This window comes from Hirundo rustica, chromosome 6 (assembly GCF_015227805.2).
Source record: "Hirundo rustica isolate bHirRus1 chromosome 6, bHirRus1.pri.v3, whole genome shotgun sequence".
Classification (NCBI taxonomy): Eukaryota; Metazoa; Chordata; class Aves; order Passeriformes; family Hirundinidae; genus Hirundo; species Hirundo rustica.
In genome coordinates, this window is record NC_053455.1 from 2,106,649 (window position 1) to 2,121,529 (window position 14,881).

The 14,881-nt window shown below is 53.7% G+C and overlaps 1 protein-coding gene across 4 annotated transcripts in view; it reads left to right on the forward strand.

Annotated features, from left to right (window-relative positions):
- ATL1 (atlastin GTPase 1) overlaps positions 1-14,786 on the forward strand; it is a 30,790-nt gene extending 16,004 nt beyond the window's left edge. For 3 of the 4 annotated variants that reach the window (XM_040065974.1, XM_040065977.1, XM_040065975.1), the window contains exons 7-14: positions 2,774-2,866; positions 3,713-3,851; positions 5,079-5,206; positions 5,793-5,849; positions 6,409-6,480; positions 7,365-7,796; positions 9,225-9,239; positions 14,053-14,786. In XM_040065974.1, coding sequence (XP_039921908.1) covers positions 2,774-2,866; positions 3,713-3,851; positions 5,079-5,206; positions 5,793-5,849; positions 6,409-6,480; positions 7,365-7,796; positions 9,225-9,239; positions 14,053-14,163 — 1,047 coding nt within the window. In that variant the 3' untranslated portion in view covers positions 14,164-14,786. The remainder of the gene's footprint in view (positions 1-2,773; positions 2,867-3,712; positions 3,852-5,078; positions 5,207-5,792; positions 5,850-6,408; positions 6,481-7,364; positions 7,797-9,224; positions 9,240-14,052) is intronic. The other variant, XM_040065976.1, reaches the window with a different exon arrangement.
- Positions 14,787-14,881: the final 95 nt, after the last annotated feature.

Genomic DNA, 14,881 nt, shown 5'->3' on the forward strand with positions numbered 1-14,881 from the left:
GTGTAGTCAGGAGCTCTGCCCAGCCTTTGTTCGGAGAGGTTTGAACTCATCTGCCCCGGGAATCCCTGCTCCTGGCTAAGTGAAAGGATAAGGATTAGCAGGGCTGCGGGAAAACACGGTGTAAGTGGGGTTTTAACTTCAGATAAGGGACATCTGTTCATCCTTCTGCTCCCCAACCTGTGAAAAGCTGGTGTTTAAAAAAGGGACAGCGCTGGGCATTCACAGTAGGTGAGGTTGGTTCCTGTTTTTAAAGACACAGGAGTGTTTTGATTAGGTTGGGTGAGAGTTTTTGAACTTCCGAAAGTAAAAAGCAGCAGAGAACAAAGCATGCTGTAAAAACCCAAAGAGTAATTGGGAATGGGTTACAGCTATTTTACATTTGCTTTCTCACATAAAAAGGGAATTTGTTGTCCCGGAAGGACTGAGGGGTTTAAAAGGTGTCTGTGGTCAGGAAGTGGAAGTAAAATTAAAAGGTTTTAAAAAATCAAACAAATGGAAAAATTGAGATTTTTAAGGTGCACTGGATTCTGCCGTGGGCTGGTGACTGATAAATGGTAAAACTACAAATATATATAGAAAAAAAAAATATGACAGGCGAGAGCTTGAAGGATGTTGTAACATGGTACAGCAAAAAGCCAGACATTAAATAAATATTCCTGTTCCTTATTTAAAAACTGGGGGGATAATGCAGCCAAATATCCCACTGAAACTGAGATACTTCCTACACCATCAGAGAAAAAGAGGCTGTGAGGGGAAACTTAAACATGCTTAAATCATTAGGGCTGGCTAATAGGCTCTGATTTTCCCAAACACCCTAATTGCTGTCGAGTCACAGTTTGTGGATGGCGAGTCTTGTCAAACAATCCCATGATCAGTTTTTGAGAGACCACGAGTTGGGTTGATAAAGGTAACTCTGGCCATGATCCCTCACTTTCCGTCAGCCTTATCTCTCCAGGATGCTGATTAAAAGCAAATGAAGTCAGCGTTGTCTGGTTTAATCCATCGTTAATGGATTAAAAACTCATTAACTGATAGATGCCAGAGCACGCTGAACTAATTGTACCAAGGAATCATCATCCTTCAGAAATGTTTCCTTGGGATCCCCCCAGGCTCTCTCTGAGTTAATGTCATCTTCATTAACGATCAGGGGAAAATGATCAAGCGATGCTGGGAAGCCTTGTGGGTGTGACACGTGTGGCAGGAGGGTCAGTGCTGCTGTGGCCAGGTGAGAAAGGATCTCCTGTCCACATCCAGCGTGGGCTGGTTCCTGCACAAAGTGTTTTTAAATGTGAGAGTGTTAACTGGAGAGGAGGAAAAGTGAGGGTGGGGAGTTTTCCCAGAGAAGCTGTGGCTGCCCCTGGGTCCCTGGAAGTGTCCAAGGCCAGGTTGGACGGGGCTTCGAGCAGCCTGGGACAGTGGGAGAGGGCACTGGATGGGATTTAAGGTCCCTTCCAACCCCCAGACCATCCTGGGATCCTGGGATTCTCCAAGTGTGATGGTGAATAAACTGCAGTGGCATCGATGCTGCTGGAAGGGAAGGAAGGGAGACTTTTCCCTTTGTCCCCTCCTCATTTCCCTTTGTCCCCTCCTCATTTCCCTTTGTCCCCTCCTCATTTCTCTTTGTCTCCCTTCTCTCCTCACCAGAGGCTGGCCCTGAACGTGGAGCCTTCACAAAGGCAGTGGTGAACACAGCCAGTCTGGAACAATTTTACTTCAGGGGGAAAAAAAAAAAAAAAATTAAAAAATCCCAGTTCAAGGCATGCTTGATGTGTTTGTGGAAAAGTCCTGAGCATGGATGTGTCTCTTAAGCATCTCCTGGTGTTTGAGAACAGCATGTCCTGAACCAAGCTCACTGGGTGCAGTCACTGTGGCTTCTCCTGCGATTCAAAAAGGCCAACTCACTGTTCTCTCCTTTTTTTCTTTTTTTTTTTTTTAACTTTTTCTGATGTTTTATGAGAGAGAAATAGCAGGAATGCTTCCCCTCCCTCTGTTAGATTTTTGTTCTAAACATAGATAAAGTTTAGGGGAATTCCAATGGACTGGGTTCCACTTGCTGATCTGCTTATCCACGTGGATGAGAGGAACCCTGGCACCTCTGCAGACCCTCCTGGGCTTTGGCATTCAGGACTTCTCCTCCAATCCCTTTATTTCCTAGATGTTGCTCCCTTCTACAGATGAGGCAGTAGAGACCTGATTTTTTTTTTTTTTTCCTGAAAACTTCTTCTTTTTTTTTTTTCCCCAAAGATTCAAAGTTGACCCTTCTGGTATTTATTTATTTATTGCCCAGGAACTTTGAATGCCTCAATAAAGATTACAAAAGCCAATGATTTCTTATTCACCCTCATTCCTCTGCAGCTGCTTCTCATTAAAAGTCTGTCTGGAAGGCTGCCCAGTGAAAAAAGGCAGAAAAAATGAGCCTGTAGAATTCCCATAGGATGGAACTAAATGTGGCTGGAATTAGGGAGCTCGCTGCCTTTTGTCCTGGTTAGAAACAATCCCTTTTCTTGGGCAATTTACATGATTGATGTTGTTCTCCCAGCCAGGGACTCAAACTGGTGCAGCAATTTTGGGGGGTTCTCCCCCCTTTTCCTTGTGGCACAGTGGTCTCTGTCCCTGCACACAGAGACCTCTAATTTCCCCCAGGAAAGGTGGGAGATGCTGCTGGAGCTGGGAAAAGACTCGGGTTTTGGTGTGAAGTGGGGGTGAGGGTGCTCAGCCACCGCTGTGGGCTCTGGGCAGCGGGTCACTGACCCCACTGCTGTGTGTTTTCCAGTCCCTTATATTCCTTGTCCGTGACTGGAGCTTCCCTTACGAATTTTCCTACGGATCTGATGGTGGTGCAAGATTTTTGGAGAAGAGGCTGAAGGTATGTTTTGCCTGCTCTTGGTTCTGGAGCAACCTTGGACAGTGGATGATCTTTAAGGTCCTTTCCAACCCACTCTCCTCTGTGATTCCATGGTTTTCCTGTTGAGCCTCAGCACTGGATGTCAGGTGTGAGCTGCAGTGCCTTAAAATCACACAGGAGGCTTTTGGGGAGGGTCAAGTTCCTTGCCATGTTCAGGCTTCTGCCCAAGCCCAGTTTCCTGGGGCTCTGGGAGAGTGGACAGCAACGGGAGCCAGCGGATTCCCAAGAGTCTGGGAATGATGCTTTAGTAATTAGGGGGTTCTAATGATGCTTTAGTAATTAGGGAGTTGTACAATAAAAACGATGGGCGAGGGCTGCTTGGGCTCAGTCAGGAAATGCATGGGTGATCTGGTAGTGGAGAGACCTAATGAAATGTGAGACCAGGAATGCCCCAGTGGGAAATCCCAAATGTTTTTGTATTCCAGTCATCCGTGGGCACGAGCATTTTCCAGCTGATAATAACATGCTCCAGGCCATGTGGTCAGAGATACTCCAGGTCCTTCTCTTTGTCCTCATGCCTATGGAATCCTCTGTGTTCCTTTCCCCACTGCGAGCAGCCACGGTGTGGAGTGTCCTGTGCTCCTGCCAGCTTTATCCCAGTATTCCCAGCAGGAGGAAACTGACCCCAAACTGGGGGAGGTCGATGGGCAGCACCAAGCTCTTCTCTCTGCTGACCACTGACAGAACCTGAGGGAGCAGCTGGAGCTGTGGGATTGTTGGGGTGTCTGTGCAGGGCCAGGGCTTGGATTTGGTGATCCTTGTGGACACTTCCAGCTCGGGATATTCCGTGCTTCCTTGTCTCCGCAGGTGTCAGGCAATCAGCACGAGGAGCTGCAGAATGTCAGGAAGCACATCCATTCCTGCTTCACCAAAATCTCCTGCTTCCTCTTGCCTCACCCCGGCCTCAAAGTCGCCACCAACCCCAATTTCGATGGGAAACTGAAAGGTACAGAGGCAAAGCTCTGATTCTTTACAAGCCCTGGCAGACTGTCCTGCTTGTTCCTGAAACCCCCGTAACTATTTTCCATGAAAAAAACCTCTGGGAGAGGAGTTGGATCCTCCTCCTGGTGATGTTCACACCCCCATCTGCTTCTTCCCGGCACAGCAGACAGGACGTGGAGGGACAAAAGCTGTGGGAGGCTGACAAGGCCTGAGAGCTGCTGGCAATAGCCAGGACACTGATAGGAAAACTGGGAAGGGCAGGGATGAGGCTGGATGTTTGTGGACGTGGTGTTAAGCCTGCAGTAAATTCCTGCGTCTCTCCTGCGCTGCGAGGCTGGTTCCACAAGCTCCCACAACGTTATTTCGCTTTGAAAAGCTTTCCAGGGAATATTTAATCTGCCTCACTTATCTGACCAGTGGTTTCCCTCCAGGGAAAACCCCGTTCCCCTTGGTTCAGCAGGTTAAAAAAAGGGAGAAGGAGAAAAGAGCTGTGCTGAGATGATTCTCCACCCCGAAAGGAGCCACGTGCTGGGGATATTTTTAGGTGTTTGTTGTGAGCTCCTCACCAGCGTGGCTGGTTCCAGGCTGCCACATTCTTAGCAATAAAGTGGACCATTAGCTACTTAAAATAAGTGAGCAGGCAAAGAGGTGAGTTTTTCCCCTGGTTTTGTCTGGCTCAGACTTGCTCTCCTGGCAAACTCCACGCCGAGCAGGAGGGAGATGTGCTGGTGGGAGCTGAGCTGATCCCTGGAGCTCCCCCTTCATCTCAGGTGCTGAGGATTTTGGAACCAGTGCTGTGTGCAGACAGGAGCTGTCAGCAGCTTCTTGACACAGTTGTCACGATTTTCTCCTTGCCTCAGAGCTGTGCTCAGCTTTTTGTGCTCTGATGGAAGAAATGAGGGGGGATCTTCCCTGCCCTCCGTACCTTCCGAATTCCTGCCTGTTGCATTGGGTGTTTTTCTCCCTTCAGTCCTATACAGTTTAATTTCATGGAAACACCAGAAATCCCACCCCATGCATCCCTGAGAGCTTTGTCCAAATCCTCCTGGAGCTCTGGGCAGCCTTGGGGCCGTGACCATTCCCTGTGGAGCCTTTTCCTTCCACCCTCTGAGGGAGGAACCTTCCGTGGCAGGGGATTGGAACATGATGATCTTTAATGTCCCTTCCAACCCAAACTATTCTGGGACTCTCTGATGCCTCTTTTTTGGTTTTTTTCTTTTTTTTTCCCCAGAAATAGACGATGAGTTCATCAAGAACTTGAAGATTTTGATTCCTTGGCTTCTTAGTCCTGAGAACCTGGACGTTAAGGAGATCAATGGCAACCACATCACCTGTCGAGGCCTTGTGGAGTATTTTAAGGTATTTATTTAAGAGAAAGTGGATTTATTCCTCTGTGGAAGTTTGCTGTAGCTGAAGGGGAAAGCAGCAGCAGCAGCACTGACGCTCCTGACTCACTGCACAGAGGGCAAACACCTCACGGTCGTGTGTTTGACCACACAGCAAGCCCAGAAATTGGGAGGAGCTGTTTTCCTTCCCTGGAGAATCAAGGGCTAGAGGGGGATAAGCCGAGGGCTGTATTCCAGTTGCCTTTGGGAAGAGCTTATTTTTGTTGTCATGGCTACTGGGACATTTCCATGCGAGACGTTGGTGAGTAATTGTCACCACCTACTCTGCAGGGCCACCTTGGCTCCTTCTCCTTCAGGGAAAGGACAGAGGTAGGTGCAGCTCCTTTGGGAGGGATACTGGCACTGAGAGGAGGAGAGGGGAGCCTGCAGTGACTGACCCAGGCCACCCAGGGAGGGGCATTTTCTGACCAAAGCCATCTTGTGTTGGAGCATCCTCTCCTTCCCCGCTTCTGAATCCTGTCTGCAGCTGGGTGGGGGCGGTTGCTGTTGCTCCTGCGTGCTGCATTCCACGTGATTCCCCTCTCCCTGTGCTCTTCCAGGCCTACATAAAGATCTACCAAGGGGAGGAGCTGCCACACCCCAAGTCGATGCTGCAGGTAGGTGTTGAGTGGGAGCTGTGGGAATTCCTGCGCTGGAACTGGCAGGAAATGGCAGAGGTGTCCAGCCGGTGCTGCACCGTGGGTGTGCTGTGACTTGATTCCAAATGAAAGCAGCCGAGGAGCAGCACTTGGGGAAGTGTTTGGAATCGCACCTGGGACGAGCTGTGGGGAGCTGCTCAGCTGCAGCGATTCCCTGCAGGTGGATGACGTCCTTGGGGACACACAGGGAGGTGGCTGCTGGAGCCAGCCAGCCTTGCTGGGGGATGCAGCTGGAGCTGTTCACTTGTGGCTGAGCCTTTTATCTCTTTCCTTGCTGGTTGCCACAGCTGAAGCCAAAGTTTTCGTAGCTCTGGCCCGGAGGGTAGGAATCCTCTCTTTGTGGATGTGTAAATATGGGATGAGCTTGTTTGGGATCAGCTGGAGGCTGGGAGAGCCCCTTGGCTCGTTCTGGGTGTCACACACACACGTCCTGGCTGTGTCCACGTGTGGCCCTGCACTTACACAGCTTACCCCTGTCCTTCTGCACCTAAATTTCGTGTCCCTTTTGCCCTTACAGGCCACAGCAGAAGCCAACAATTTAGCAGCAGTTGCCACTGCCAAAGACACCTACAGCAAGAGAATGGAAGAGGTGGGTGGTGCTGAGCTTCCTTCTCTTTTCTGTCCCTTCTTGTCTCCTGGCTCTCCTGGCACAGATTCATGGTTTGGGTGGGAAGGGACCTTAAAATTCATCCAGTGCCACCCCTGCCATGTACAGGGACAACTTCCAATCTCCCAGGCTGCTCCAAGCCCTGTCCAACCTGGCCTTGGACACTGTCAGGGATCCAGGGGCAGCCACAGCTTCTCTGGGCACCCTGTGCCAGGGCCTGCCACCCTCCCAGCCAGGAACTCCTTCCCAAACCCTAAGCCCTGATCCTAATCCTAATTTCAGATTTCCCTGTGTTAGGAGTGACGTTTCAGGGATGATTTCACTGTATCAGGAGTGAATTTCAGGAGAGATTTCCCTGTGTCAGGAATGATTTCCCTGTGTCAGGAGTGACATTCCAGGAATGATTTATTCCCATGTATAAAGAGTGAAATTTCAGGGATGATTTCACTGTTTCAGGAGTGATTTTCCTGTGTCAGCAGTGACATTTCAGGAGTGGTTCCCCAGTTTCAGGAGTGAGATTTCAGGGGCGATTCCCCCGTGTCAGGGGCGATTCCCCCGTGTCAGGGGCGATTCCCCCGTGTCAGGGGCCATTCCCCCGTGTCAGCGGTGATTCAGCAGTGATTCCCCCGTGTCAGGAGCGGTTCCCCCGTGTCAGGAGCGATTCCCCCGTGTCAGCGGTGATTCAGCAGTGATTCCCCCATGTCAGGAGCGATTCCCCCGTGTCAGGGGCGATTCCCCCGTGTCAGGGGCGATTCCCCCGTGTCAGGGGCGATTCCCCCGTGTCAGGGATGATTCCCCCGTGTCAGGGGCCATTCCCCCGTGTCAGCAGCCCCCCCAGCAGCGCTCTCCCCCTGTTCCCCGCTCAGGTCTGCGGAGGGGACAAGCCCTTCCTGGCTCCCAGCGACCTGCAGGCCAAGCACGCGGAGCTGAGGGACGAGGCCGTGCGGCTTTTCCGCGGCGTGAAGAAGATGGGCGGGGAGGAGTTCAGCCGGCGCTACCTGCAGCAGCTGGAGGCCGAGATCGACGAGCTCTACATCCAGTACATCAAACACAACGACAGCAAGAACATCTTCCACGCCGCCCGCACCCCGGCCACGCTCTTCGTCGTCATCTTCATCACCTACGTGCTGGCCGGCGTCACCGGCTTCGTCGGCTTGGACATCATAGCCAGCCTGTGCAACATGATTCTGGGCTTGACACTTATCACACTCTGTACCTGGGCTTATATCAGATACTCTGGGGAGTACAGAGAACTGGGAGCTGTAATAGACCAAGTGGCTGCAGCCTTGTGGGACCAGGTAGGATAAAGAGCTTCTGATTTCCAACCGGCGCGCAAAACGCGCCCTCCCCGCGCCCCGCGGCGGGGTTTTCTTTAAGCTTTGGGTTTCCTGGGGGTTTTTCTCCCCTTTGGAGGTGGTTTTGGGTTTTAGGGTTGTTAGATGCAGCTGCTTGTGCTGTGATCGGTGCAGGGACGCTTGTCCAGTTTTAATAGAGGTTTTAATGCGTTCCTTCCGCCTGGGGAGAGGAGGGGCAGAGGAATTGTTGGCCGATCAGTTCGTGGGGTTTGTTGTAAGGGGGAGCCCACGGGGCTGCGCTGTGGCTGCAGCACAGGCTGGAGCTGCGTCCCCGAGCCTCCAGTTCCTGTCCAGTGTGCAAAACAAGCTGTGCAGATCCCAGAAAACTCCTGGCAAGCTCTTTTGTTCTGCCTTTTCCTCGTCCTACCCGCCCCCAGGTGCGAGTTGGTGGAGCTTTGTGGGAATGGGCGGCTCTGGGGAGGATCCTGCTGTGTGTGCTCGCTGCGTGCGTGGCTGTGGCTGTTCAAGGGGAGCTGCCATCGCTCTCCCCTGCTTCAGGGCAGGGATTTTGGCTCTCCCAGCTCTGCCAGAGGTCGAGGCCAGATCTTGGCTCTGCCTGTTTTGGCACTAAACCCCGATTTCCCACTTCAGGAAAGGGAAATTCCTGGCCCACACAGCCTCCCCCTGTCCCTGCACCCCAGAAAGGGGTTCACTCCGTGTGCCCAGAGCGCTGCAGTGCCCTCCTGCTCTTCCCACTGCAGAGCTGGACGAGCTCATCCCTCAGGAGCCATCCCAGCTCTGATTTCTGGCAGGAAGGGCCCTTCTCCTTCCCTGCTTTTCCCTCCAGCAGCGAGGTTCTCATGGAGGGCAGGCGCATTTCCCCGCTGCCCTGCGCTGCTGCAGCTGCCCGTGCAGCGCTGGGGGAAATCGAGGCAGCGTTTCCTGACGTTCCTTCATCCCAGAGCTGGGCAGTGGTGCTGCCCTGTCCCCAGCACCCCCAGTACAGCCCCCTGCAGTGGCTCTTTGCCCAGGGACACTTTGGGAATATTCAAGGCCATCCCAGTGCGGGAGGCAGCGGGGGTTCAGCAAGGAAGCAGGAAGCCAGAGGTGCTGCCCACTTGCAACATGTGCAGCTGGGGGAAAAGAAAGAGGGTAAAGTGCTTGGAGCTGCTCCTGGCTTCCACAGGCCCCCGTGGCTTTCCAGGCAGAGGGAAAACTCTCCCAGGAGGGAGCTGGGGCAGAGGGGAGGTGCTGGGCTGGGGGACACCACGAGCCAGCAGCTCTGTCCCATGCGTGTGCAGGAGGGGTGGGCAGAGCAGGGAGGGGATGAGCCCCTCTGGGAACACCCCAGGGATGAGCTCCCGTGGACACTGAGATACACAGAGCTCTTTCTTTCTCTTTCTGTCTCCCCTTTCCCAATGCCTCTCCCAGGGAAGCACGAATGAGGTAAGTGGCTCTCGTTCTCCGCATGAAAAGCGTCTTGGCCCCAAAAGCACGTTTGGGCTGCTGGAGGATGGGACTCGGCAGGGCTCTGGGCAGCAGCTGCTGGCTCTGGCTGTTCCCTGGGATCCAGATGCCTGGGGAAGGGTGTGGATGTGGGCACTGCGCTGCAGGAGCCAAGTGGGACGGAGATTTGGGTGGGGAACGGCAGGATCTGATGGGGATTTTCATCTCTCTCCCATCAGTTCTGTTTGGGGTTTTTCCTCTCCTGCCAGGAGGTCACACCCAAACCCCAGATTGTTTTGGAGCACCAACTGTGCAGGTGCAGGCAGGGACAGCCGAGGAGCCCCCATGCCTGGCCAGGCCTCCCTGTGCTGCTGGAATTGCTGTGGGTGGTTTGCTTTCTTTGGGAAAACCCACCCCAAACTGGATTAAGCTGAATGCAGAGCCCAGGAGGTACAGTTCATCCCGCAGCACCTTCCTGGGCAGCACGTGGGATAAATCCTGCTCTCCCAGCGTGGCAGGGGAGCTGCTCCGAGGGGAAATGGTCCCTGTTCCTTCCAGCAACAGCAAAACCTGGATGAGAGGGGGAGATTCTGCCCCACGCAGGGGAGACCCCACCTGAAGAGCTGCCTCCAGCCCTGGGGTGCAGCAGCAGAAGGACACAGAGCTGCTGGAACAAACCCAGAGGAGCCATGGAGCTGCTCCGAGGGCTGGAGCCCCTCTGCTTGGAGCCAGGCTGGGAGAGCTGGGAATGTTCATCTGGAGAGGAGAAGGCTCCAGGGAGAGCTCAGAGCCCCTGGCAGGGCCTGAAGAGGCTCCAGGAGAGCTGCAGAGGGACTGGGGACAAGGGACGGAGGGACAGGACACAGGGAATGGCTTCAGAGTGGGAAAGGGGAGATTTAGAGAGGAGATTGGGAAGGAATTGTTCCCTGTGAGGGTGGTGAGGCCCTGGCACAGGGTGCCCAGAGAAGCTGTGGCTGCCCCTGTGTAGATACTGCTTTGCTGGACTCCAGGACGGTGTGGATGAAATGTGGACGAGAGATCTCTGAAGTTGGGTTTTAGAAGATGAGTTTTATTATAAAGGATGTGAGGCCCTGCTCTGAGCTGCCAGGTGCAACTCGTGGCAAGGCCTAGGGAGGTGGGGGAAGGGAGAGGTATGGAGTGGGGGAAGGGAGATGTAGGGAGAGGAAATTCCAAGAGGAAGATCCTTGGGGAAGGGTACCAGGCAAAGAGAGAGTCCAGCCCCCTCCGGACCCCTTATCAGGGGTCTTCAAGGTGGGCTGGGACAGGACTTGTGCCAATGGGGTCACAGATACCTGATACTTCAGGGGAGGGTCACAGGTGTGGGATGAACCATGCATTGGGGTGAGACAGAACATTCCATTTGACCTTTGGACCTATCTGCAAGTAACCTTCAGCTGGCCATATAACTGTTTTCCCAGACACCCAGTAGCTAGGACATCTCAAACATCGAAGCTTGCTTTCAATTCTGTCTCACTTACAGGTTTCACATTCTCAGAATCTAAGCAATCATATTTATAGGGCTTTCTGGCTTCATCCTCCCCAATACCCTTGGATCCCTGGAAGTGTTCAGATCAGGTTGGATGGGGCTTGGAGCAGCCTGGGATATCCAAATATGTCCCTGCTTATTCCTGTGGGATTGGAACTAAATGGTCTATGGGGGTCCCTTCCAAGCCAGCCCATTCTGGGATTCTGATTTGTGATCACAGCCGGGGCAGCTCTGTGTGTGCCCAGCTCCCTGTGCTCTTCCTGCCCAGCTCTGCAGGATCCCAGTGTGAGCTTCTGGAATGTTCCTTGGGCAAAGCCTCACCAGGATCTGATTAAAGGAAAAGAGACAAATTTCCTGCCCATGGACATGATTTATTCCAGTTCTGTATCCAAGTGCCTCCCCAGCCTGGCCCAGGTGTGGCACGAGACATTTCCAGGTTTTCCTGTGTCACCAAAAAGCGCCACCTCCTGAGCCCCTGAGTTGTGTGGGGAGTTCCTTTAGAAGAAACCCAAGCTGTTAAAACCCCTCCCACCCCTCGTCCCTCCCAGCAGAACACGGGATTTGCTGTGGATGAGGTGTTGAACAAACCCTGCCATGTGAAAATCAGCGCTGTGGGACCGGGTTGGCATCACAAACCCCTCTAAAACGGCACAAAATGCTGCAAGGTCGCCTAGATGGGGCTTGAAGGTGAATTTTCAATGGAGACAAGCAGAGAAGAAGCGTGAAGTCTCCTCCACCTGTCCACTGCGTTCCCAAGCAATCCCAAAACACCACTTCTGTTCCCAAAATCCCATTTGGGATGCAATCAGCATCCTGTACGACACCCCGGAGGCATCTCAACCCTCCTCCTCCTCGCTGCCCCTTCAGCCTCTCCTGCTTCATTCACCCCTGGAGCACACAATGAGCTCACCCATTCCAGAGCTAATCCTGGCTTGCCAGCGGTCCCCAGCAGGAGCTGGTGGGATTTGGGTTGGTTTTTGTCCTTCCCCCATCAAGTTCATTTGAAATGAGGATGTCAGAGCCGTGTCCTGGCACCTCCTGTGCCATTTGCTCCGGGACAAAGGTGGGGAGGAGGCAGGGAGGGACACGAGGGTGTCTTGGTTTGGAAAGTCAGGTGTCTGCTAAGGAAGGCAGGAGCCTCCCTTGGAATGGAAAATCTAAACCCTCCTCCCTTCAAATTAATGTAATTTTGAAATTAAGGGGCTTTCAGGCAGAGATGTGGGAATAGGAATAACAGTTCTTGACTAGGAAAATGAAAGTAAAAATGCAGCAGCACAAGCAAACCCGTGGATGGTCGGAGCGCAGGCTGACACGCTGCTGCTCAGGGTGTTGGGCACAGCCCAGCCCAGCCTCCTGCAGTGACAGGTGTGGTTCTGGCAGCAGGGATCCTGCAGCAGGGTGCAGTTTTCCTCTGCAGCTCCCGTGGTGCTGGGATGGCTCCGGGGCTCCTCTGGCAATCCCGTGCACACGGGCTGTGCTGCTGTTCCCAGGGCCGGGTGTGATCCAGCCGGGAATGCCGGGCTCCTCCCCTGGCTGCAGCATCTCCCGATGGAGGATGGAATTGTCTCAGCCCTGCAGTGAGCCTGGATGGGCCAGGAACAGCAGAGATCCCTGCAGGGAGGATGGGTCCTGGAAGGGACAAAGAGCAGGGACACAGCTGGATTAACAGCTGGGGATGGGGCACACACTGCTGGGTGCTGCCTGCACTCACCTGTCACCTCCATGGCATCACAGCCTGGTCCCTGCCCTGCGGCTGCTGCGCCGTCGGTTCCGTGCGGGAATCGCAGCCCTGCAGCTGCTCCCGCCTCTTCTGAGCCTGGCCTGGCTCCAGGACAAACAGAAAATGATAAAATGGGAAAAAATCCGCATCATCTGCAGAAAAATGATGAGGACAACGACCTGTCCCACTCCCAGCCCTCGGGCTGATGCAATTATGGAGCTGCCTGGGGGGGGTAAAGCAAACACTGAGACTGCAGGAATCAAAACTGTGTGAAACACACAGGGAAAACACCCCCAAATGCCTCACTCAAAGTCCAAATAATGATTTAATACAGCTCAAGGGGGATGAGGTGCTTGAAAAATTGGAATTGTAGAGTCACAGAATATCCTGAGCTGGAAGGGACCCACAGGGAACATGGAATCCAGCTCCTGGCCCTGCACAGTCACCCCAGCAATCCCACCCTGGGCACCCCTGGCAGCGCTGTCCAAACGCTCCTGGGGCTCTGGCAGCCTCGGGGCTCTGCCCATTCCCTGGGGAGCCTGGGCAGTGCCAGCACCCTCTGGGGGAGGAACCTTTCCCAAAATCCAACCTAAACCTGCCCTACCACAGCTCCAGCCATTCCCTCAGGACTGAGCTGGAGCCCTTTGTGTGTTGGACACTTGACCCAATGCGCTGGTGTGCAGAACACGCAGAGGCCACCTGGGCTGGGATGGATCGGGATTCTCTGGGTTTGGGATTCCCTGGGCTCAGGTTTCCCTGGGTTTGGGATTCCCTGTGCTCAGGATTCCCTGGGCTGGGGATTCCCTAGGTTTGGGATTCCCTGGGCTCGGGATTCCCTAGGTTTGGGATTGACTGGTTGTGGGATTCCCGGTGCTCTGGATTCCCTGTGCTCAGGATTCCCTGGGTGTGGGATTCCCTAGATTTGGGATTCCCTGTGCTCTGGATTCTCTAGGTTTGGGATTCCCTGTGCTCAGGATTCCCTAGGTTTGGGATTCCCTAGGTTTGGGATTCCCTGTGCTCTGGATTCCCTGTGCTCAGGATTCCCTCGGTTTGGGATTCCCTGGTTGTGGGATTCCCTGTGCTCGGGATTCCTTAGGTTTGGGATTCCCTGTGCTCAGGATTCCCTGTGCTCAGGATTCCCTCAGTTTGGGATTCCCTGGTTGTGGGATTCCCTGCACTCTGGATTCCCTGTGCTCAGGATTCCCTAGGTTTGGGATTCCCTGTGCTGGGGATTCCCTAGGTTTGGGATTCCCTGGTTGTGGGATTCCCCATGCTCAGGATTCCCTAGGTTTGGGATTCCCTGCATTTGGGATTCCCTGGTTGTGGGATTCCCTGTGCTCGGGATTCCCTAGGTTTGGGATTCCCTGTGCTCGGGATTCCCTAGGTTTGGGATTCCCCGTGCTGGGGATTCCCTAGGTTTGGGATTCCCTGTGCTCGGGATTCCCTAGGTTTGGGATTCCCTGGTTGTGGGATTCCCGGTGCTCTGGATTCCCTGTGCTCAGGATTCCCTAGGTTTGGGATTCCCCGTGCTGGGGATTCCGCGGGTGTGGGAAGGGGCCGGGCAGTGACCGTGTGTCTCTCCGCAGGCCTTGTACAAGCTGTACAGCGCGGCCGCCACCCACAGACACCTGTACCACCACGCCTTCCCCGCGCCGCGGGCCGAGCCCGCCGAGGGCTCCGACAGGAAGACGGTGTAGGAAGGAAAGAAAGAAGGAAGGAAGGAAGGATGGAGCGATCCCACCGGCGCAGCCCCGGCGTGTTCCAGCCGCCCTCACCCCGCGTCCGCCCCCGACCCCGCCGGGAGCAGGGGAGCGGTCCCGGGGCAGGGATTGTCCCGTCCCCGTGTACATACGGCACTGCCGCGGCGCACAGCTTTGGATCGTCATCGCCAGCGACTCCCAGCTCCTTTATGAAGCCTTACTGCCCCCTTCTTAATTAGTCGCCACTGAGGAACCGATAATCCGCGTGATGCCGCAACTAAAAAGGCCGAAGCTTATCCGAAAGGCAATTTATTTCAGGTTTTAACGTATAACCACGTTTTCCCCCCCTTCGTTTAACTGTTTAATTCCGTAAACATAATTAAACTGTATTAACTTGCTTTATCAGACACTGTAAGGGCACCTCTGCTATGGTCTGTTCAGGGTGCTGTGAGGAACGCGGCCGTTTGTCTGTCTGCACAAAGTGTCACTTTGTAGCTGTGCTGGAGGAAGTTTCACTGTTATTCCTGTACATATTTATCCATGATAGTGCATAGGACGTGTGGTACGGTTCTATTCTTTTATCGTCAGGACTATTAAAGTTTGCTTTTGGTTCCTAAGAACTTGGTTCTGCAGGGAAAAGTTCTTTATTACCTGGGCAGGAGCTTCTCCTCTGGGGTTTTTGACGTGCTTGGTTTGATTTGGGATTTTGGATTTG